Source organism: Lepisma saccharinum, chromosome 19 (assembly GCF_977018435.1).
Source record: "Lepisma saccharinum chromosome 19, izLepSacc3.1, whole genome shotgun sequence".
Classification (NCBI taxonomy): Eukaryota; Metazoa; Arthropoda; class Insecta; order Zygentoma; family Lepismatidae; genus Lepisma; species Lepisma saccharinum.
The window spans coordinates 53,298,145-53,321,545 of NC_139247.1; the positions used below are offsets into that span (position 1 = coordinate 53,298,145).

The 23,401-nt window shown below is 37.7% G+C and overlaps 1 protein-coding gene across 1 annotated transcript in view; it reads left to right on the top strand.

Moving 5' to 3' along the window:
- LOC146002870 (RNA-binding protein MEX3B) overlaps window positions 1–20,976 on the top strand; it is a 40,503-nt gene extending 19,527 nt beyond the window's left edge. The window contains exon 2 of the mRNA XM_083140887.1: window positions 14,066–20,976. Within this exon, the coding sequence (XP_082997013.1) occupies window positions 14,066–15,579 (1,514 nt within the window). The 3' untranslated portion in view covers window positions 15,580–20,976. The remainder of the gene's footprint in view (window positions 1–14,065) is intronic.
- The last annotated feature ends 2,425 nt before the right edge of the window (window positions 20,977–23,401 follow it).

Below are 23,401 nucleotides of genomic sequence, written 5' to 3' on the forward strand. Positions count from 1 at the left end.
CAGACTGATTATAATTCATATGATTGCAGAAAAAAGATCTGGAAATTTGGGTGGGTCACTGCGTTGTCAATAGAAAGTTACGACACACCACTTTCTCATGCTTTCCTTGCCTAGCTGCTCCCAACAGTCTACCACTAACCGCGAACAGATGGTTGGGCGAGCACAGGCTATTGCGCAAGTAGGGGAAGCTCTATCGTTGTGGCGTAACATGGGATGGGCAGGGTTTTGATCTGATAACGGTACAGTTAACACTCGGGCGACAGGTCTCCTGTGTTATGCTTTGTATGCTGCGGTCTTTACAGAAGCACAACGCATAAATCATCACTGAAACGTTGCCCTATAAACATATTGCTCCAGTTTTCACATATTGGGTGTACACTACTTAGTATAGTCGGGGTATTACCAATGATTTGCCAGGTAAGACCCCTGATAATTGTTTTATGCGTATTGTTGTAGTATGTTGTGGTAAGCATAATTTTTCGCAGGCGCTGTCAACCCAAAGCATAATCTAATCTTGCATGTATGTAAATACGTTGACGTTACAGTGGTCTGGAAATTGTTCGGTATTGGCCTAACTTTTGCCATATTGCTTTATGGGAGTCCGTATTTCTCATCCGTTTTTAAATATTTTACTACATAGAGTGAAAAAATACAAAACTGTAGTGATCGTAATTGAAATGTTGCAGAGTTATGGTTCCAAACGGTAGGGCATCGGATTGCCACGCACCGCGGTTCGGGGGAAGCCTATTTTCTCAGCAAAGGGTATCCTGTACAGGGGGACAGCGTATGAAGTTCCTTTTTTATATTGTATTAAAAGAATTTAATTCTGCAAATAATAAGATTTAGAATTTTAAAAAAGATGGGATGTGTAAATTGTGATGCATGAAAGGATTTGAATCCAATGTTTTGCAAAAGTTGGAGCCCCTGATTGACTTGTTTCATCTTGCCACAATACATCGTCGTTGCAATTAGCCGAGAGTAACCGAAAAACTATGCAAAAATAAGATAAATACAATAGAACGCGGAAAAATCAAATTAATAAGTTTGCAACTAAGAATATAACGTCACGTTCTGTGCCTATTTTACCACCTTTATAATGACTTTTTTTCATCTTTCGTGAACATTTTCACAACAGCCGATATTGAGAATGTGTGAAGCACTACCTGCATTTGACTAATTTTTATTTGGTGATATGGTGAAGTTTTTAGTTGCAGTTCAATGCCGGTTTATTTTTAGTTATTCGTACCCACATTTTGACGAAATATTAATTGTCTGCATTGTAACAAGTGCCATTATTATGAAAAGATCGACCGGAACTGCCAACGTAGAGCATCCATCCTTGCATATTGCGATGGCTGTTTCCTTATGCACGATGGACAGTTTGACCTTGACAGAATAAAGACATGGCAGACAGCACGTGCTGTTATCACACTTTCCATTTCGCCCTCCGTGCAAGAGGTGCGAGTCCATTTGGAGGGAGTGAGTTTTGTTGTAACAGTGGGGGAAAGTAATAAATTGCGACGTACGAAAGTCAGCACTTGCAGTGTTACCAACTACTCGAGCTCTGCATCGACCTATACGATACATGAGTATTACCGTGCAAATTGTCCATGGATATTTTCATTAATTTTTCTCTTACATCCTGTGTGTTCTTAAGCGATGACTTTTTATGTATGCTGGTGCAGAAGTTGTCGACAGCTTGTTTTTAGTTTTCTTTTCATTCTTGAAGCTCTTATTGGGTCAAATGATGATGGACAATTTGCACGGTAATACTCATGGATCGCACTGTACCCTGTCTGTTGTGTAGAGATTTTCTGTCTAGTATTCGAGCACACGATGGTTTTTATTTCTCATCCTTGAATAGTATCATAGTGGAAATTACCCGTAGAAGTTTTAAAAAAAAGTTAAACAAATAGTGTAACCCTGCTTTGTATCAACCAATGAGAAATGTTGCTCTGATTTAAAACATCACATGTGATAGTTCATATAAAGTTTGTTTTTACGGTGGTGATCTCTATCCACAGTAAGCATAGGCGGATCTAGATTTTTTCTATGCTGTAAACATGAGATCTAACACTAAATACAATATGAAGATTTTTCAAGATAATATACACATCTTTGTGTGTGTGTAATATTCACATCGGGATAAGAAGGGTTAGTTTCAGGTCCCAATTTGTGGTCAAATAAATTAATCGGCACTGTCTTCGAAACCGTGTACTGAACCGTGGGCCCTTTGATCATAAATATTGCATTAGTAGATTTTTTAGAAATAGAAGTTATTTGTATTTACAATGATTACACAGAGAAGTGTGAGAATTAATTTCCTCAGGCATAACTGTCACAACCCTGGAAAATATTTGACCTTGGAATGCTCGCTTTGTTTAAATCACTTACTATTTGTGCTTAAGTTTGTATAATTTTTTATGACCTGGTATAGGATTGCTCTAACATTTTTTGTTAGTTTACAATATATATATATATATACACAATACTTATTTACTTGATCAGTAGTTTTGGGATTTTGCACCAACAAAACAAATTTCAAAAACATTAACAATGAACATTACAGTGTTTTTTTTTTTTTTTACTTTTCTTGTTTTCGTCAAACGAAATATGCACGCATCTATAACAATAACCCATGGCTCGACAGCCCTCGAAAGGGCATGTGCCTATCTCCCGGCTGCCAGTCTCCGTCCCAGAATCCTACATAGAGGTGCGGAGTTCTTCAACCGGTAATGAGGTGGCGTGGGGTTGGTGCGTCGAACCCCCAGCCGTTGTATGAGATTTCAGAGAACGGGTTACGCTACACTCGTAGCTCCCCAAATTTCCTCATGATGGTGGGTTGCCACCGGTCATACACACAGGCCGAGAGCCCAGGCGGACTCGAACCCATGCCGTCCCGCAGTCTGAGCCCAAAGCACAGCGCCTTAGACCGCACGGCCTGCCTACTCGCCACGATGAGGATGAATAACATGAATTGGACAGCCAGTTTGTTGAGTCCGGACGCCAGAGCCTCGTTAGTCTGCACAAGTGCAGTCCATGAAAAGGTCAATGCTTATACCTGAACGTGTATTATTTGTAATCGAAAACTGGAAGATAACTTCTAAAATTCATGTACGTAATGGAACATTGGTGCGGTTGGCAACATTGCTGGCTCGTCTCCCCAAGCTTGCCCTGGCTTAGCAATTTCAGACGTACGCACTGCAGTTCTGGTGAGGCGCGCGCGCAACCGACAGCCGAATGCGGAGATATTTTGGTCGAGCGAAGCACGTGGATTTCTTGTAGCTTTATGCATGAAGGCCGCCCATTGGCTGGAACTTTCACCCTCAGCGGCCGGGAGCGAGTTACTGGCTGGATTAGTGTAGTCATTATGCGCGTCCAATTTTACTCTTTCCACACATTCTGTCTGCCTTATCCGCTTATAATTATCTCCACGGTGGAGTTAATTTTCTGCGTGGTTCGTTATTTGTATGTTCAGGTGCATCACTTCTATGAAAGGGGCAGTGAGCACGCTGAAAGATGGAACTTTTAACGCTGACAAGCGTTCAAGTTTTGGTCAGTATTTTGTACCCCTCTACCCCACTGAAAAAGTTAGTCTTCGGAAGAATATTTAAACAATAAATTAAGATATTAACCTATGAATGTGCACACGGACATGCAGGATTTTTTTTGTTCGATAGTACATAGGTGCTTTCTAGGGGGGGAGGCTGTGTGCACAATAAGAGATATAACACTTTCTACTCTCAAAAATGACAATCGGGGATTATTTGAAAGGTGTTTGCTTTAAAATTTTGGTGGTTCTATAGTTATTTACTGCTTTTATTTTCTAATTTTGGGGACTGGCTGTAGCCCCATCAGCCTCCTCTGCGTACGCCAGTGAATGTGGACAGTGTCTTATTTACCTCCTTCACATATGCTAGTTACGAAACTGTTTATATACCTTTCTATAGTGCTTTTTGAATAATTAATTTTCTTTTTGACAATTTATCATAAACTTTTCATATTGAACAGTTTCCTGTAAATATTTTTCTTCGTTGGGCAATTTTCTGCATTGTGTATATTTGTTAGACATAACACTGTGACTGCAAATAATAATACTGTATAACACATGGATATTTCTACGACCGCAATTTTATATAATGAATTATTCATTCTCTTAACCAACAGGTGGCCAAATCCATCGGATAATTTTGTCCGGATATCCAGATAGTTCTATCGTTTATCAGTTATGGGCTATCCAGATATTCTTAGCGCATATCTTTTTCACAAGTGTGTTTGTGTATAAGTACTATTATAATTGAATGGTATATGGCGTATAACTAGAAACAGCTCTTCTTGGGATGATTAAAGTCTACTTCTGCACGGTTAGGTAATTGGGACTGGGCATACAGTTTAAAGTGGGATCCAAACCTCTGTGCCTTCACCGGGTATCCAACCCGTGACCCCTTGATAACAAGGTAACTGAATTTCCATTCTTTTTACAAAATATATCTTCTTGGCATGTTTTAAACGTTCTATTTGAAAGGAAAAGAATGCCAACTCTGTTTAGAAGTAACTGCTACTCGTACGTGACACTGCTCTGTACCATCCTTACCCGCTTATTAAAAAAGGTGTAGTTCATGTAGAATAAAGATCGTTTCATCATACAGTAGTTCACATGGTATAGTTGAAGTTAGTGAAAATTTAATCTTTTGTTGATGAAGGTTCGGGAGAGATTTCCCGAGAACCTCCCTGATAGCAATCTCTCGTGTTTACCTTGAAAAGGAATGTCTTTTTCTGTAGTTACTGAACCCTGGCAGTGAGATCATTTCCCTTCTGCCGAGAGATGAGTGGGTTGGACAGAGTTTCTGATCACGTCTACCCAGAGTTGAAAGCCCGCAGTCAAGGTGAGGAGGCTACATCCATGCTGTCATGCTCTGAAGGCTTGCTTGCCGAACTCTGAAGGTCACTCCTCGACCAAGTAATGGTTGCCAGTTAAATCGTTCTAAAAATATGCATTTTTCTTTCATTTGGGATCATCTCGCTGTGGAAATTAGTGCGGATTTCGTTATGGTCGGATTTGTACAGTGCTGATCGAAATTACTTTTGTACAACTGTCAATATCTCGATAACTGCTGGAGCTAGTAAGTCGATTACACAGGGTGTGTTTGTTATCACAGTGACGGATTGATTTAATTTGTTTTACTTAACTTTTATGCCCCCTTTTCTAATCGGAAAGATGAGAATGAATGGTAGTAAGATAAGGTGGATAAAGAACAAACATACAGGGACCACAACACGAGCACCATGCAAGATTATACTTGCTGTGAATCCAGAAGCCAAAGCCTCGCTAGTCTGATAAATGCAGTCGAATCCATAAAACAAGTTCTAATTCTCTCGTGAAATACAGCTTCAGCTTTAATTTTAACTGGTATTTTGGTAGGAATTTTTCATGAAATGTATTTTCTTAGTTGCTTATTTCAAACTTTACCTAAGTAGGGGTCGAATAAATAAAGGTTAAGAAAAACTAAAAAAAGTAGTAGATTTATTTTGGTCGACGTCTTGTTATAAAACTCGGTCAAGTCCTGGACGTTCGTCATGAGTTCCATATCGTTGCGATGAAGCTTGAAGAGTTGGAGTCTTGAAGCCGAAGACGCCCAAATGTCAATCCCTCTTCCACGTGGCACAGCCTAGACTGCATTTTGCAGACAGGTTGTGATGTCTGGACTTGCAGCTAGTATAGTCATCTGTGGAACTAGTGTGCGGTAGCCCGTTCAATTTCATCCCATCGTTGCGATTAACCTCAATCCTAATGGCGCACACACACACACACAACTTTACGTGGCTTCTAAATTTACGTCTACAATTACTGTTCAACTTCTGCAAGGGTATCGCGGAGGTTAGAGCCTATAGAGGGTAGGTACTCTCTGGGGTCTTGTCATATTTAATGCACCCCATAATATCGCCCACAATGCATTTTTGGCATAAGAGCATTAATTTATATGTTGTTTCCTGGGTGGACTAGAGTGGTGTCCGCACACCGTGCTCCATCTTGCAGTCGTCACTGGATGGAGGTTTTTGTTAGTTTCATTATAATAAAACATTTCAATTACTGTTACAGTAGAAGAGGCGAGACAAGAAACTCGCCCACCAGTGTGCTGGTTCGGAAACGCGGCAAGCGCATGCGCGAACTTCCCTTATCGTGCACACAGGCAGGGTTGCCGAACGTCATAAATGTTGTGTGAGAACGAAGAAACAGTGATGGACTTCCTGCGCCTTCTGCCACCTCCCGAAAATATACTATGATTCAGTGGCTCGCTCAAAACAACATCCCCTTTGACGCACACATTTTCAAACCAGAATTGTATTCATTGGTGACACTTAACAAACCCTGTTTGAAGATGTACAAAATTGATTCCATCTTAGCAGAACACGGTCATTCCGTTGTACGTTTACCGCCATACCACCCAGATCTTAACCCGATAGAACTACGGGCAGACATGAAACAATACATTTCGAAAAAGAACGTGGAATGCGCTACTAATTTGTGCACAGAATTTGCAGCCACGTTACCACTTTCAGCGTGAGAAAAAGTGTCAAATCACGTTAAAAAAATTGAGGATGAATATCTCAAGGCAGAACCGTTAATCGATAGTGCAACAGAGACACTCATTATCAATATTGCCGACGACAGTGGTTCTGATGTTGATAGTCCCTTGGAAGATCGTCCCATCAACGAGGATGACATGAGTGCCATGGAAGACATAACCGATAGTAGTGGCGGCGATTAGGGGGGGGCAGTTGTCCCCCCCCCCCCCAGTTTTCGCAACTTTTGGGCCCGCACTATACTAAATCTTATTTACAAAGGGAAATATACTTTTTTTTGCCCCCATAGTTTTGACATCTTGCCTTCTCACTTCTTGTGTGTTTTTTTAATGTAAAAACCTATTTTTTGATGAACTTCAATTTCTTGTTTACTTTTCTTGTGTTCTCGTTCTGCGTAGACAGTTTGGCCCGTATGCACTGCCAACCCTGCTTCGGTGCGTCCCTCCCCTACGTATAGCTTGGGCGTGAAGCAGCGAGGAGTTTCTTGTCTTGCCTATTCTACTGTACCATCCATCAAAATATATAACGATGTGTTAACTGGTCGGGTAGGGTCAAATAATGACTCGGAAAGCAAATTGTAACAGTAAAATTGAACGCGTGGTCATTTACACACTAAAACATTACGAGAACAGATAATGGTGCAATATTTTTCATTCCACCAAAATTCTGAGGAAGTAATTTTCACCCCACCGTTATCAGTTAATTTGGTAGGAATAACAGTAGAGGCACTCTAGATTGACAAATCTGAATGTTTAATATGGATACAGAGAACAAACCCAGAATAGTTATTTCAAAGTCTTTTGCTACTGGGTACAATGAACAAATGTCTCCAAATAACCCATGCATGTATTCGCGTAGAAACTTTCCGTACAGACCTAACTCAAACTACCGGCATTTTCCTCAAAACGCGTGAACAAGTTTCAGAAACTGAAAAATCACAATGCAGTTGCTGTTTTTAGCCCTTGTACAGGCTCCCAGTGAGGCTAAGAATCCTATTTTCGTACGCTTTTGTTCGTTTGTCCCCTCCCCTCCTGCGTATTTGCTGTGCATCATTGTGTGTCCTTGAAGGTTTTGTTCATGACCTACTTTGTCTGCGGGCACGCCAAGCCAGGAGGCGTCGCAGTCAAGCGAGGATGTGTCGTGCTTTGTTGTCACTATAGAAGTGGGATGAGAAGTTGCTGATGTGCTTTAGGCATTGCATTCTTATTACGTACATGTTTGTCAGTTTTATAATATGTTCGTTGCTGTTACTGAGCAATGAAATGGCTCAAGTAAATACAAGGTTACCTTTTCTCAATTACGCATTGCAGGATAAGTGAAGTTTTGATCAGTTACGTTTTCAAATCGGCATTTTATTTTAGAAAATTTCAGACACAGCACAGATGGCCATTTTACACTGAAATTGTTAACAAAAAGTAATTTAAAAGAGCACTAATTTGATGTTATTTACAATTACAAGGATTTCTTCTTAATTATATTGTTTGGGAAGTTTTGATTTATTTTTTTTAATTTCTAGTCTAGGTGTTTTTTTTTTTTTTTAAAAAAAATAAGTTTGTTATGTGTGCGCGCATAGGTACTCGAAAGTGAAATTCAAGCAGTGTGTTGCAGCGGATTTTGCCATTGAAAATTTTGTAAAGTTACAATATTGCATTCTGCAAATGGCACTGATATGCAGTCTGGGCGTCGCAAGAATTTTTAAGGGGGGCAGATCATTGGTAAAACTTAATAGTAGAAATATATTATACTTGATTATTATAGATTAATAAACTAATAAATATACCAATGACATTGTAAATACACTATCGTTGGGGAGAGTATTGTATCCGATCCATTAGATGTGTGAATATTCAGCACAACTTTTTTATTTTATTTTCTATTTTGTTTGTTGAATATTGGAACAATTTATTCTTTGATTTAAGTGGTAGAATATAATTGCATAAACTGGTTCCTGTGCTTAACACTCTGTTCGTATGCTAACTAAATTTGATTTACTTGAAAATGAACTATGCTAATTTCCTGGCGGGGGGGAGTTGTCGATAGACCTGTTCAACCCCGCCCTCCCGACTCCAATGGGCAATTGGAACACATTTAGAATACAATTGTTGCCCCAGTTCGAAAATAGTTTTTTCTTTAGTCGGGAAGCTCTGCGATAATTGTGTTTGACCTTAACCTATTTACACGGGCTCCCATATGTCTATGCAGGCGACATGCTGCAGATTATTGCACGTTGCAGGCCAAGGAATTTGTTAAATTTAGAAAAGTCTGCGACCGAGGTTTCGCGTTTTCACGCCGCTCCACCGTCTTTCGCGATACGTATTCGTTTATATCATGTAGGGTCATTAGTGCGACATGTGATGTTTCATAGCACTCGCGCCCACGCGGGTGTGAGGTTATGGCCTCACCAAGCTGTTAATACTTGAATATTTGGACAACCTCAGCAGTTCAAAGGGTAGTGTGTGTTGGTGCGCGTTTGCAAACACAATTTGGACGGGTGCCTCCCCGATGGTGTTACGGTAACATCATCGCCTTGTAATGAAGCGGTCCCCGGTTGAATTTCGGCAAGTGTATGCATTAATATGTAAATGCTCCTTTAATAAGTTACATAAAATTACCCAATAATACCTAATACTATATGCCTCCAATACAGAGGCGTATCGTGAACGCATGCGTCAATTGTGGGAAAAGAATTATTACTTTCTTTCACTTCAGATCCAAGAAATGTAATATAAGCTTAGTTGAGCGCTCTCGTGTAAAATAAATACTTCTCCTATATGAAGAAGTTAGAATGTAGAAATGCTCATTAATGTCGTCGCAGAGCAAGCTGTCCTTTTTCCCACTATTGGCGAATGCGCAGCATGCACCGCATGCGTTCAGGAGACGCACAATATAAAGTATATTTATCGTCGTCACATGTCATGTGTTCTTTGTTAGTGTCCGCTCATCTTCGCGATTAACCAAAAGTGGCAAAGAGAGAAATAAAATTAACCAAATAAAAAAGTTCGGTTGGTTGCAATTTTTGTTGTCCGTTGGTGGGACAGATTACTTTTCTTTTCCTGTAACCGGCTGGTTTAATTTACTTTCATTAGTTCTAGAGAACTTGAGAAGTGATCATTCGATTTTACATGAGAGGGAGGGGGGGTTTATTTTTGTGACTAAGTCGGATTTGCACCAGTTTCCTAATTCATCCACATATTGTATTGTCTGCACTTTTTCCCACCGCCCTCGCATAATTCAGTAGCGTATTGAATAAAAACAAATCGCCATACACTAGTGCTGTCCTTACACCTTCATATCTCAAAAGGAAGCAAAAGTTGCAACGTATTTCTGTTTACCATACGTATATTAGTTTTCAAGCTACCTTCATGTTACAAGTCCAACCAGTTTTCAGGTGATAGGTACTAGTCTTCCTTTCGTTGAACGATTTGCAACTGCGACCGCATGTACAAAACTGTTAGACAAAGGAACAACATTGTTGCTTGTATTTTTCTGTCAAAGCTACAGGCGTGGCAACCCTGACGCTTGCTTTATCTGGACTGCTGCGAACACTGCGCACGTAGCAATATCCTGTGTCAACTGCGTGGATTGTTTTCAAGTTCGGGGTGTAAGTCCCTCGGTTTTCATATTACCGAAGAAAGTGAATACGGCGCAATTCTGGGTCGTGCATTTTTTGTGTGAACTGCATAAATCATTATTCGCTTGCTAGAACCAGTTGAACTTCTCACTAAAGACAAATTGTAAAAAATAGCCACCCATTAAAATTAAATTTCATCGGTTTGAATTGGTTTATTTTACTTTGCTTTTCTGTCACGTTGGCTAATTGCGAAGGTGCAAATGAGTCATATGATGAAATTGGACACTCACAAAGGACACCACCCATACCCAGACAGGGATGTATTTTTAGTGACATGCCCATGGTGGTGTGTCGTGGGATGTTAAACAGGCTTTTGGCCAGTGTTGCCAACAGCACGAGAGAAAAACGGGCTAAATCGCACCCAAAATGGAGCTAAAATTCACATCCAAGGGGCTAATTTACAAAGGTGTGGCTGCGCACTGAAAAAAAAATCTGGTTCTTAATTCTTGGGTGTTTTGGTGCAAAATTTCTGAAACTCAAGAACACAACTAATCAACTGTCAAGATGAGGGGCATACGCTCAACTAAATTAAATTTTCTTAACTTAAATAATTTATTTCCCCCGTAAATTGTGGTGCAATAGATTACACAAAAGCATTACACATTTTCGGCATGTTCCTCCTTCATATACAGTAGAGCGTCGATTATCCGAAGTAATTGGGGGACATGGGTGTTCGGAAAACTGGTTTGTTCGGATAATCGAACTGTACATGTTTATTTGCCAAAAAGAAGTACTGTACAGTAAATTTATTCATAAAAACGGGCATCTCTTTAAGTATGTATTACAAAGTAACGTACAAAGGCAACTTTAGTAGGAATATATAGTATGTGGTACAGTTTATTAAACAAAAATATGTACATATTACATACGCATTTTGCATGAACAATACACACAGTACACAAAATTAACGTTTAAAAAAATCCTTTATTTTGGTCTGTCTAAGCAAGCCTACACGCTTACGAGCAGCTAAGTCACGTACTTTTTTCATTACAGATATCTGAAAGTGAGCGAGTACACAGTTCGGTTAAGCGGTCGTTCGGTTGACCGACGTTCGGATAATCGACGCTCTACTGTATATGCACACGTACACTCTCACTCACGGCCGCACGCACGAACTAGTCTCTGGGCGAGCCTCACTGTTACGAACGATTCGTCGATTCCGCACCGCACTTCTGTGACCTTTCAAGGACCAGATGCAATGCAACTGAAAAAAGATTCGCATTTTCTGGAATCGACGTTATCAGTAATTCGCCTCGGGCTACACAGCATACCCCAAAACCAGAAACAAGGGGATAAAGTGACAATGTGCACTTGCTACCTGCTCCCCAGGATGGGTCGCAGGACGAGCTTGCAGGTGCAGAGTAGGGTCGGTTAAGTGAATTCTTCTTTGCAGTTTACTGAAATACCAAAAAACATTTCATTACTGAAAGGGCTAGATTTGTAGCAAGATTTCTCTCTGTAGGGCTAAAAGCCCCTTGGGGCTTTTGCTGAATTTTGGAGCTGAGTACGTAATCAAAAGGGCCAACTTTGCAACACTGCTTTTGGCCCTATTGCCTTGTCAAAATAAACTTAATACCCGAATCATGAGATGTGTGTTTAAACCGTAAAAATGGGCTTTTTTTGGGGGGGAAATTTGTTTTCAGTGCCATGTACTCTTTCAAACCCACCGGGCGGTTTATAATCCCACTCAAGCACCCACTGTTGTAGTTCACCATACGTAATTCAAATATACAATTATTTATTCCGTGCAGTATTTTTGCCCTAGACCATACCACAAGAAATAGAAATTCCATAGAAGTAGAAGTTGTAGTGTGACTACCTACGTTCGTTGTGTGGCTGCCCACATTAGCTTGAACTGTGTATTAGAGAAAATCTGAAAAGCAACGAACAGTTTTGTGTAAAGAGTTAGTGGGTTCGGAGTGGAACCCAACCATTATGTTGCGGCGGTACTTTTCCAGACAGGAAGTTCTGCCATTATACTGTTAGGGGAGACAACGGATGTCATTCATAAAAAGTCGCGACTTTCGTTTTGTTTTCGTAAAATCGTTAGCAGTAAAGGGAGAATACGAATGTATAGAAGTCAATTCAAGGAAATGACACCGCATTGTTCACTGCTTGATTGTAATTGTAGCAATTGAAGCCTTGACAGCTTACCATCTTCAACTAGCTTTCATGATAACCTGCATTTTTTAAAATATATGAAAAAATTGCTGAACTATTCCAAATGCAATGTTTCTTTTTTACAAGACTTTGTGGCCTTCAAATTTAACTTTGCTTCAAAGTCATGAGTCTCCATACTCCTGAAGGGTGAATTACATGATCAGTTTGAACTAGAACATGCTTTTATTGTATTCGTTTGAAATGCCTTGTGCAATTTAATGTGTTTATATAAGGGTTATTAATAATTGTTCGGTACATAGTTTGTGCAAGGACTATTGAAAAAAAATGGAAGTGCAGGGCATTGCCTATTGCCTAGTATATCAATGTCCTTACCGTGAATGGTGCAAAGGTTAGGGTTACCAGACATTCACTCCCTTCTCCCCTGCCATGTTTGAGCCTTTCATAATTTGCATTATAAAATTATTCATCTGGTGAATTTATTACTCTGTTCCTGTATTATCTAAGAAAACTTATCTTGTAATATTTTTATTGGTATCTGTTTGGTGCTGAACTATTCAGATTTCGAATTATACTTTGACCAAAACTGAAATGGGGGAGTGGGTGTCATCGGAGAAATATAGTTGAAAACATATGTAGTATTTTATTATATTCAGTGATTACTTTTTGAACAAAATTACAATTCCACATTATTTAGTAACGTTTTTTAGTAATTTATATTTATTGTGAATGCCATTGTGATCTAAGATTTGGGAATTGTGACACAATGTGACTGCATCTTTTATCCCTAGTAAAAGGGTAGTTGCAATTACCCTATGAAGGCATTCCAGCCTGCAAGTTTACTTTACATTAGTAGTAGTAATAATAAATCTTGTACAAATTGCAAAAAGTAATTTGTATATTAACACAACTGTAAAACTGTTATTTAACTATCGAACATTAACCTTCTATACAAATTATTTATGTTACAATCAAGCAAAAATTAAGTTTGAGATTTAAATAAATGTACAAATGATTTTTCAATTAAATATAATGTTAAGATCCCCACCATAAGATTGATCCTAGCACCATCTGAGATCCTATCATAATAACATAAATTTGCATTCATGAAGTGATCACATAAACATTGCAATATTATTTTGATTATTCTGTAATCTTGTCCACCCTCTTCTCGACAATAATCCTGGTCTCCCTTCAGATTGACAATATTGACACTGTAATTAGTATTTCCTACAAAAGTTTAATTAATAAATTTTAATTTTAAAATTCTTGGTCATTTTTATCACAGTTTCTTCTGTGGTATATTTTAATATATTTATAAAATGTCTTTTTCAAGGGGTACAAATAAAAATATGTCCTGGTTTAAAAACTAACAATTGAGCTTTAGTGATTTTAAAATTAAAATACTGAAGTTTTAGCTAAAAGTAAAAATTAAAGCTCTGTAATGAACTTTGTTTGATAAGTAATCATAACATAACAATGGAGGAGCTTATTATCTCTATACTGTTACAACTTGTTTGTTGTTTAAAGGTACAAGACAATGTAGCTCTTGAAAAGGATGGACTTTCGAAGTGTCAAATCTTCAAGATTACATAATAGCATACATGGCAAGGAACATGGTGTTTATTATACAAAGAAATAAAAAAAAAATCATAATGTAGTGATATTATTGCACAAGATGGATAACAAATTCAGATTACTAAAAACAATTTTTGTTTCTTCTCATTGCAGGTTGTAAAATCAAAGCACTGAGGGCAAAGACAAATACATACATCAAAACACCTGTTCGAGGAGAAGAGCCAGTCTTCGTTGTTACAGGACGAAAGGAGGATGTGGCGAAAGCAAAGCGTGAGATCTTGTCAGCAGCCGAACACTTCTCGCAGATCAGAGCCTCTCGGAAAAACACGCTGAATGGTGCCGTGGCTCCAGGTCCACCTGCCAATATCCCAGGCCACGTTACCATTCAGGTGAGAGTGCCATACAGAGTTGTTGGACTTGTCGTGGGTCCAAAAGGTGCGACCATTAAACGGATCCAACACCAAACGCACACCTACATTGTCACACCTTCTCGGGATAAGGAGCCTGTTTTTGAAGTGACTGGTTTGCCAGAAAACGTAGAAGCTGCTAAGAAAGAGATAGAAGCACACATAGCTATGAGAACGGGAGGCTTGTTGGACTTCCATGATGATCCGGAGCTGAGAGGTATTGTTGATGGATTCCCCGTGCCTGGAGATCTCCTCACTTCTCTTTGCAAGTCTGGACTGAATGGCATGAATTCCATCAATAATTTAAATACCCTTAACTCAATCAATGCTGGCCTCAATGGTCTCGCATCTAGGTTAGCTAACGGTTTGCCAAATAGTGCAACAGGCACAGGTTTTGGAAGTGGTTCCATCACAAATGGTCTCAGCAATGGAATCAATGGATTCCAGGCTGGAATTATGGACACGCAGTTTGCCTCGTACCTGGACAGCAATAATGTGATCCCTACTCGTGCCCCGGCAGCTCAGGATAATGCATTGTTCTCTGCTTTTTCATCATCATCTTCGTCGTCATCTTCATCTTCAACATCGTCCACTTCAAGCAACAATGGTACAAGCACAGGGAATTGTGTGAATAGTGGTCAGGGATCTACGACTCGGATAGGAGAACTTGGATTCGGCAGCACCATCTGGAATAGCCTGGACAGAGATGAAGGCATTGGTGAGTCGCCATCCTTTGAAACGACTGTGGCACCTAATAGTATCTGGTCAGATTTTAAGCCATTGGGTTCGTTGGGGACCACATCGACCACCACAACTCAGACTTCGACGGCTACTGCCTCTGTGGGTGGTGTCACATTCCCCCGTCGAAGCAACAGTGTGATTGGAACAAGTTCTGGCGCCCGTTTCTCACCACCTTTGGACTCATCATCTTCATCTCCGCACCCACCAGCTCGTCGTATTTCTTCAGATCCCCTCGCGGGCCTGGTCGCATTGTCGTCAACAAGCACTGCAGCCTCGTCACCTACTTCGGTGTCTCCTACGGATTCTGTCGGCTCTCTGGTAAGCATGGGAAGCAACAGCAGTCTGGGAGGAAAGCGGGACTGTCTAGTTTGTGGGGAACGAGAGATAGTGGCTGCGTTGGTACCGTGTGGCCACAATCTGTTCTGTATGGAGTGTGCTAATCGAGTCTGCGACCAGTCTGATCGGGAGTGTCCCGTCTGCCATCAGACCGTTATGCAGGCTATCCGTATCTTCTCATAACAGAATAAGTGCCACATACATCCACATGTCATAACACTTATTCACCCATACAAGACACAGCACCAAAACAATGAAAGAGCTGGGAACTGCAAAGTGGGAGACAAAATTTAAAAATCACACAAGAGATAATATATATTATATATATGTATATGAAGACTAGAATTTCATTTAATAATAATTAAATAAGAAAAGACCATTAGGAAACTTTTAGGAATGTACCAATACCAGTGCTGTTTTGAAAATTTTATACAACGAAAGAGTAAATTATTTTAATCTATTTTATGTTAACTTTTGTTGAATGTTTAGTTTGAGTGTGAATGTTTTCTGGTACATTCTGAAAGTTGTCCCATGTCTCAATATTTGCATGCTTCATTAATCCACCTAGAATACCTTACAGGTCTAGGAAGTCATCCCGTTACATAAGATATCACATTTTTCAGAGTATTAAGATATTTTAATGAGATTTAGATTTTTGTATTGTGTAGATAAATATACTAAAAGACAAAGATTGACTAAGAAATCTCACTGAGATTACTTTGTTTTTGAATTAAATTGATAAAGTCAATTCTCATTATTTAAAATGATAATAAATACATAAATAATAATGCTAATACTTATATATATATTATATATAACAGCACTCAGTTGGACAGAGGACGGGCCCATTATTCTCTGCAGAAGGGCTGTGATTTTTAAAAAACTGCCATCGGAGTTTCAGCTTGGCTTAATCCACAGTATTTTTTTTTAAATAAAGAAAAAGTTTGAAAGTTAGGCTACTGGGTAGGGACATAAAGGTTGAAAGTTTAAAAAATATAAATATATATAGAATAAAAAAGTTCCTGCTTGGTGTGGTTGTCTGGCTAACTCAAAAGTATATGTTCAGCTGAATGTTTTGATAAGTTTAAAATTAAAAGTAAAAAAAATTGTCTTGGATGAAATGAGTGGTTTAAAAAGAAAATGAACGTATCCGAGGGGCAAGAAAACCAAAATATTTTTTTTTCTTAAATATTGCAGGGAGATAATTAGTCATCTTTCAAGGTATCATTCCTTGTTATTGCATGGATATTATCTTAAAACATATCCCTTGTTAGAGAGTCTGTTATTTGTTCTGTTCTGATGTGATATAGCCATAAGTTATTAGAGTATTAACAAATTATTTATCTTGCTTGTACAATGCAGTAACTGTTTCATTGTATAGTGCAACATTATTTAGACATTGTATTATAAATGAACTGGAATCTTCACACAGAAGTTTTAATGCTCAATATTTGCGACTGCAACTTTTGGCCCCCTTTAGTTGCATTCTGAAGTGGGGCAGAGGGTAATTTTGTACTGTGTGATAAAAACGTCTTTTGCCACCCTTGTCCTCTGCCTGGCTGAGATGCACTGTGCCTCAAATTCAAGTTCAGTATTTGTTTGTAAATGTTCAAATGATACATGTATTCTTTGTGCATAATTGTAACCATTTGTAGAGAGAAGAGAGAAAAAAAGTGTATGCGCTCTTTTTAAGTTTTATTTTTATTTAATATATATGTAAATTTGTTAGAGTAATGCTTAGCTGTGGCAGATACATTTTTGCATGTTTTTTTCTTAGAGTTATGACAACAGGTATTAAAGATTATATACTGTGGCGATTTTTTTTAATGAGTTTGCACAATGTAATAAATTTATAGTAGTTGTAGCAGTATAGTATTTTCTATTTTATTACAATTCTGTATATGTAGATGTGAAATATTAGTGCTCAATTGTGAAAGGCCAGAGTGAAGGTTTATTTTTTTTATTTGCCAATGAGGCAAGCCATCTTAAATGTTTACCCTTTTTGATTTCATAATAATGTGGTCTTCCGGGGATTGATGTATCCTCCAGTCTGCATTTTTCCTTCTGTTGAATAAGCGTATGCATAAGCATGACTGTTAAAACTTTGATTTGAATGTGTAAGTTATATATTGGAGACTTTAACTTCTTTTCTTGATGTTTTAGTAAGAAAATAATATATATATATTATAATTATTATTATATGTAAATGCAATGTTTAGTGTAATTCTATATGGAAGACTCCCCCTCCCTCGTATTTACTTATTCCCTCTTATTAAAGCGCAGAAAAAAATTTAAGGCGCAATAAGGACCGTTTGTCCGCTTTCATCTCCATATGCAAATAATTGATAAAAATAAGACTCAAAAAGTTGGTGCGATCAGTTTTTTAAAAATAAAGTATATATATAAATATATAACAATTCTTTTTACCAAATTCATCATAGACCATTAATGGCATTTGTTCTTGCTAAGAACTAATAGAAGCAGTTGCATCACAGAATTTCCTGAGATCTAGTTTGGAATATTAATCCATTTTAATGATTGTTAGTTACTGCAATGGACTTCCTTCTGTGGTGTGTCACTGTTGTACTGCAAGCAAGGCGAATACCATAGTAGTCACAACAATTTTCGAAAAAAGAACAAGAGGTTTGGTCTATGATGAAACTGGTTTCTAAATAGAACTTGTATGCAATTAGCTTTTTTGACTGAAGAGGTGTCATATTTAGCATTGTTACATCATATTTCTTATGTGCAGGTTCAGGCCTAACTTGAGGTTACTTGTTATCCATAAAAAAAATCCGGTTTCCTCAAGGAAAATTTATCTGAATTTGTTAACTCTCTACTTTGAGAGGATCATACTGCTGGCATTACCAGAGCAAGTTAGTGAGGAGTTGGTGCCAGTTTGACTTTTTTTTTAACAATTTAGACCAAGAAGGACATAAAATACGAAAAAAAGACTAGAAAAACCACCACCAATTTGCCTTGAGATACCTAAAAGCAATAACTAAATAAATGGTAACCTATTTTCCATTGGCAGCAGTATGGTCTTCCATATCGGTATAAAGTAAACAAACTGCTCAGCATATAAATCTAGTGTAGAATGTTCATGTTCTCGTGCTAGAACCTGCCTTGTCCAAAGGGAATCTTGCATATTTATCCTTACTACAAGCAGATTCTAGCATAAAAATCACAAAAAATAAGCAAAAAACACAAAAAAATGTTTTTAAAAAGTTCTGTATTGTATTGCTGCCTTATAACAGGGGTCAGGAAAAGGCCTTTTTTGCTGTTGGCCACTTAAAATTTAAAAAATATAAAAATATATAGATATATTTATGAATGTACAAAAAAGAGAAGATTTAAACTATTGCCTTTTCTGTTATATTTTTGCTTCTTGTTGTGAAAAAGCTATTTTTTTCATTAGTGTTTGCAGAGTTTTTCTCAGGTCTTTAAACAGATCTATAGGTCATCTTGCTGATCTCAATCCATTTTATCTGCCAAAATAGTTAAAGGAATCTGATCATTATACTGGTGTGTGGGTATTTGAATTCAAAGTACAAAAAAATAAAAAGATGAAAAAATATCTTAGTTTTCCAAAGAGAAGTTTGATAGGGTTTAACTTGCAAAATAGTAATTATTTTTGCTAACTAAACTTGAAACATGGTCAATGGGTGTAGTCAAACATAATGATTACTGCTGGGCTTTTTATTAGCTTATGTTATTTTCTTAGTCTATATTTGCAGTAGCACAGACGCACACATTGTGTGTACCATATCAAAGCTTTACTGTGATTTCTAAGACTGATTATGTGTTTAAATAAAATTGCCATTGTGACCTAGAGAATGAGGGATCTGTGATTTTATGTTCCTGGCATAGGGAGTGTATGCATTTACAGTATATATTATTATAGAATAAAAAGGCCACACATAGCCATGACCAACTTAAGTCATTTATTAAATAGCCAACAGCAAAGATGGGTCCATTTTCTGCTTAAATGGCCATTAAAGTACCGTAATATTATGGAATATTAATAATGGTTATAATTTATATAGCTGTATATTCTTTGTACTATCCCAGTTTTGAAGAGTATGGAGTTGGAGTATGTCTACAGTTCTGCTAGTATTCGTTATTGGTTTCAACAAAAGAAGCAAGGAAAATTTTTAAACAAGAGAACATGTAGCATGTCTCAAATTACATTTCTGATAAGTCGCTAATGAAAGTATTTTTGAAAATTTGAAGTAAGATGGATGTTGAGTATTATTCTAAGCTTAGTTCCTCTTGTTGGGAGAGTTTTCCTTGCACTTGTAGTGTGACGACCATGGAATTTCATGGATTTCTTAGTTCTATAGAAAGCCATGGCTTCGTGTTTTGAGGTGCATTGTTGTGCAAAGTATAAAAAATCTGTTTCTTTAGCTCGAATGAAAGTGTTATGCAGCATCGCAGGCAGTAGGAAACAGTACTGTGTTTTGATATTTATTGGGAGAAGTCAGTTTTGGGATCATGGCCCGGATGTGCTTAGGTCAAGAAAATGTATTAGTTGTTTAGAATTTGATAATTTGTTTATTTTTCAGAGCAGAAAAAAATTAATATTTGAAAAGGTCACATCAGTGTTTTTAAAGTGTTCTTGTATGATAGTAATAGTGTGAGTGTTAGAGTGATTGCTGTTCTGGATGTGCATGGGAAAACATTTTCAAAATACAGTGCAGTTATATAGTGTGTTTGTGTACGTGTGAATGTATATATTTATTTTTCCAGATGTATATTTGCCATCCCAGACCTGACCGTCTCCCTGCGTTGTAGTAAAGTTTTTGATCTGATGGTCTGTGGGTGAGGGGATAGTGTTACCCCTCCTTAAACCCCTTACATTCCTGGTTATCCTCGAGAAGATAGTCAGCTTTGTACCAAGTCAAGTTTGCTCAACACATATGCTTCCTCCATCATTCCATTCTGCAACATTTTATAGAAGGAAATAAATCTGGCTCTCGTGGGCAGCATTGAAAGATTTTCCAGTTTATTATTTGGTTTTGTCAAACGAGAAAAAAAAGTGGAAAAGATAGGCCAGTGTTTTAGGTTTTTCTTCCCCTTGTGAGGGTAAACTATTGAAGGATTTGAATAGGGGTCAAGGAGGGAACCTCTTCACCTTTTTCGTCAGTCTGGTAAAAAGAATGACAGTCTTCAAGATTATATTTAAAAAGAATTTCCCCAAGTTGTGCTCAGTCAAGTATTTCCCCGACATAAATCCAGATATAACCTTTCATCAGGGTTGTGTGTTTGAAAACAGTTACGTAAATAGGTTTGTTTATTTGGAGATGTGTTGACCCAAAGAAATATACTCAGCCTAATACCTAGATAGTTCCATGCAAAATTCTTCACATATATTTTTATTATACATGTTTTAAATGTGCGTATGATAATCTTGAACAAATGTATTTTGAAGTTCAACATATTACCTCCTTTTTGGGTAAAAGAGTACTTAAGATAATGTATGTTAATTTTTCATGTTTGCTGATATTTTATTTTTCAGACTTGTGAATAAATGATTCACTAGGAATGATCACTAGGAAAATAAATTGTATTTGTAACTGATTAATTTGCGTGTTTATTTCATGTGTGTCCCTGCACATCTGGTCTTGATGTCTTTAGCTGTGTGTGAGCTAGAAGAACTAACTTGAGAAAAGTACTTTTGAATTATATGAAATACAATAAGTGACTCAAAAATACAGGTATTAATTTATTTCAAAGGATTCAGACGATACATCTGAACAATAATCAGAGTAACCTTATTACAAAGTCCTATTACGAGGTTCACCTCATCAAGGTTTGTTTTGAGCATTATAGTTTTGGGGGAGAATAATACATTTCTGAAAAGTTATTTGTAAAACTACTGCAAGAGGTACTCTCAGGCTGGAAATAAATAAAAACAGTGTTTCTTTCAGCATTAACTACAATTGATTGGTGTAGGAGAAATATAAAAGTTCTAAAAATGTTTCACACAACAAATCTCTCTAATCTAGTAGGTCACTGCTATAATGGTGGATTCCATCCATCCAGAATCTAATACTAGTGGTTGCCGACAGTTATAGTATGCTAACAGCATGAAGCCTAATCTAACCTACTCACATGTATCTAAGAGCAGAAACTTTTTTTTTAATTGGCCAGCCTATTCAAATGGTTATTTCTATGTTAATATAATGTTAAGTTTTTATGTATTTTTTTTATACTATAAAAGTAAGTTTGCCTTGGTTAGCATTTTAATGTTTTATTAACATGGAAAGAAGGTTTAACAGTGTTACCATTACATGTACATGTGAGTAGGTTATGCACTTCAGGTTTGTTGCTAGCTGCTCTTGAATCTAAAGTATCACTTCAAACAAATCATTTCCACTTCTACTCCTGAAATGTGGTGACTTCAGACTTCACAAAGGATAGTGTGGCAAATACTTTAAGAATGTGTATAGTTTCAAAGAAAAATGCAGACATTCTAAATTTTGGAAGAAAAAAAATATTTACAAGGAATTCTAAAGATGAACAGCATAAATTTAATTCACTACCTAGTACATATTTGTAATTGTTTCTTGGCACAAGACCAAATATATAGCAGCAAAATGCAGCTCTAGTTTTTTTGAGTGCAACATATAAAAGTACTTCGAAATTGCAGTAGTACCAAACAAGGATAAAGTGAGAGATACAAATTTTTGTGTGCTGGACATTTCCGGATTAGTGTACACAGGATGCAAGGTAATGGCACAAATTTTTAAAAATGTTGAATAGGGAACATTCTGGTTCGTTTGCTTATTCATTGGTTCCATTCAGAAGTAGTTGGCCTACCAGCCCAAATGTTATAAACAGCACAAAATTTTCACAAGACCAATTTATGGTTGCTTTGGCACAAGGCAACCAATGTGTGCTAATGTATTCTAAATAAACCTGGCCATGGCAGTTACTGAACTAGTAATTGTTTAAAGCAAACTTTCCATTAAGGTCTAAGAACTCTGGGTATAATAACTATTTTAATATGAAAGTAATGAAGGGAATCAACAAATTCAATGGCAAACTAATTAGTTCGTAGATTTGTCTAATCCTCGCAGTTCTGTACTATGAGGGGAAAATACAAATTGACACAAACCTTCGCATTCTTTGAAATAAATTATTTGATGCATTACATGCAATAAAATTTGGGACATACTATTACTACGTGCAGATCTTATCTGGAAATGCTACTATTGATTCGAGACAACCGTAGCAACTTGGAGATACATGCTAATAGCAATAAACCTGATCTACATAACATATTCACAACTTTATTTCTGCTATTAGATGCATGCATGAGTAGGTTAGGCAGGTCTGGTTTCATACTACTAGCACATATTTCAAAGCTGCTAATCTACAGTGTGATTCGTATAAAACTGACATGTGAACAAGAATAAAGCTAGAATCTGAAATTTGACGTAGGTATGGAAGTTTGTATTACATGCTTCCCCTCGGGACACATCGTATGCTGTTGTAATTATATCGGGTGTTCCGTTCAAATCTCCCTAATTTCAATTAATCGTAGAAAAGAAAGTATGAATGATAGAGCAATGAAATTTCAGAGTATTGAAGAAAAACTCATAAATTTTCCACACACTAATACACCTCCATGTGTGCCCCATTGTTAGAACGAATTCAACATCTTGCCATGTTCTCTCCAACATGACCCCTGTTACTGTTGCAATCGTATCACGTATGCGGGTTCGTAACTCTGGGATGTTATTCACTGGAGTCGCAAACACGATTCTTGACGTAACCTCAGAGGAAGAAGTCCAGCGGAGTGAGGTCAGGTGAACGTGGCGGCCACCGTATCGGTCCATCGCGTCCAATCCAGAGATTCGGAAATGTCGAATTGAGGGACCTCAGAACATCCAGCCTCCAGTGTGGGGGAGCCCCATCTTGCTGGAAGATGATGTCCGGTTGTAGAGCAACTACCTGGGGCTACACACACTGCTCCAACATGTCCAAGTACACAGGGCCT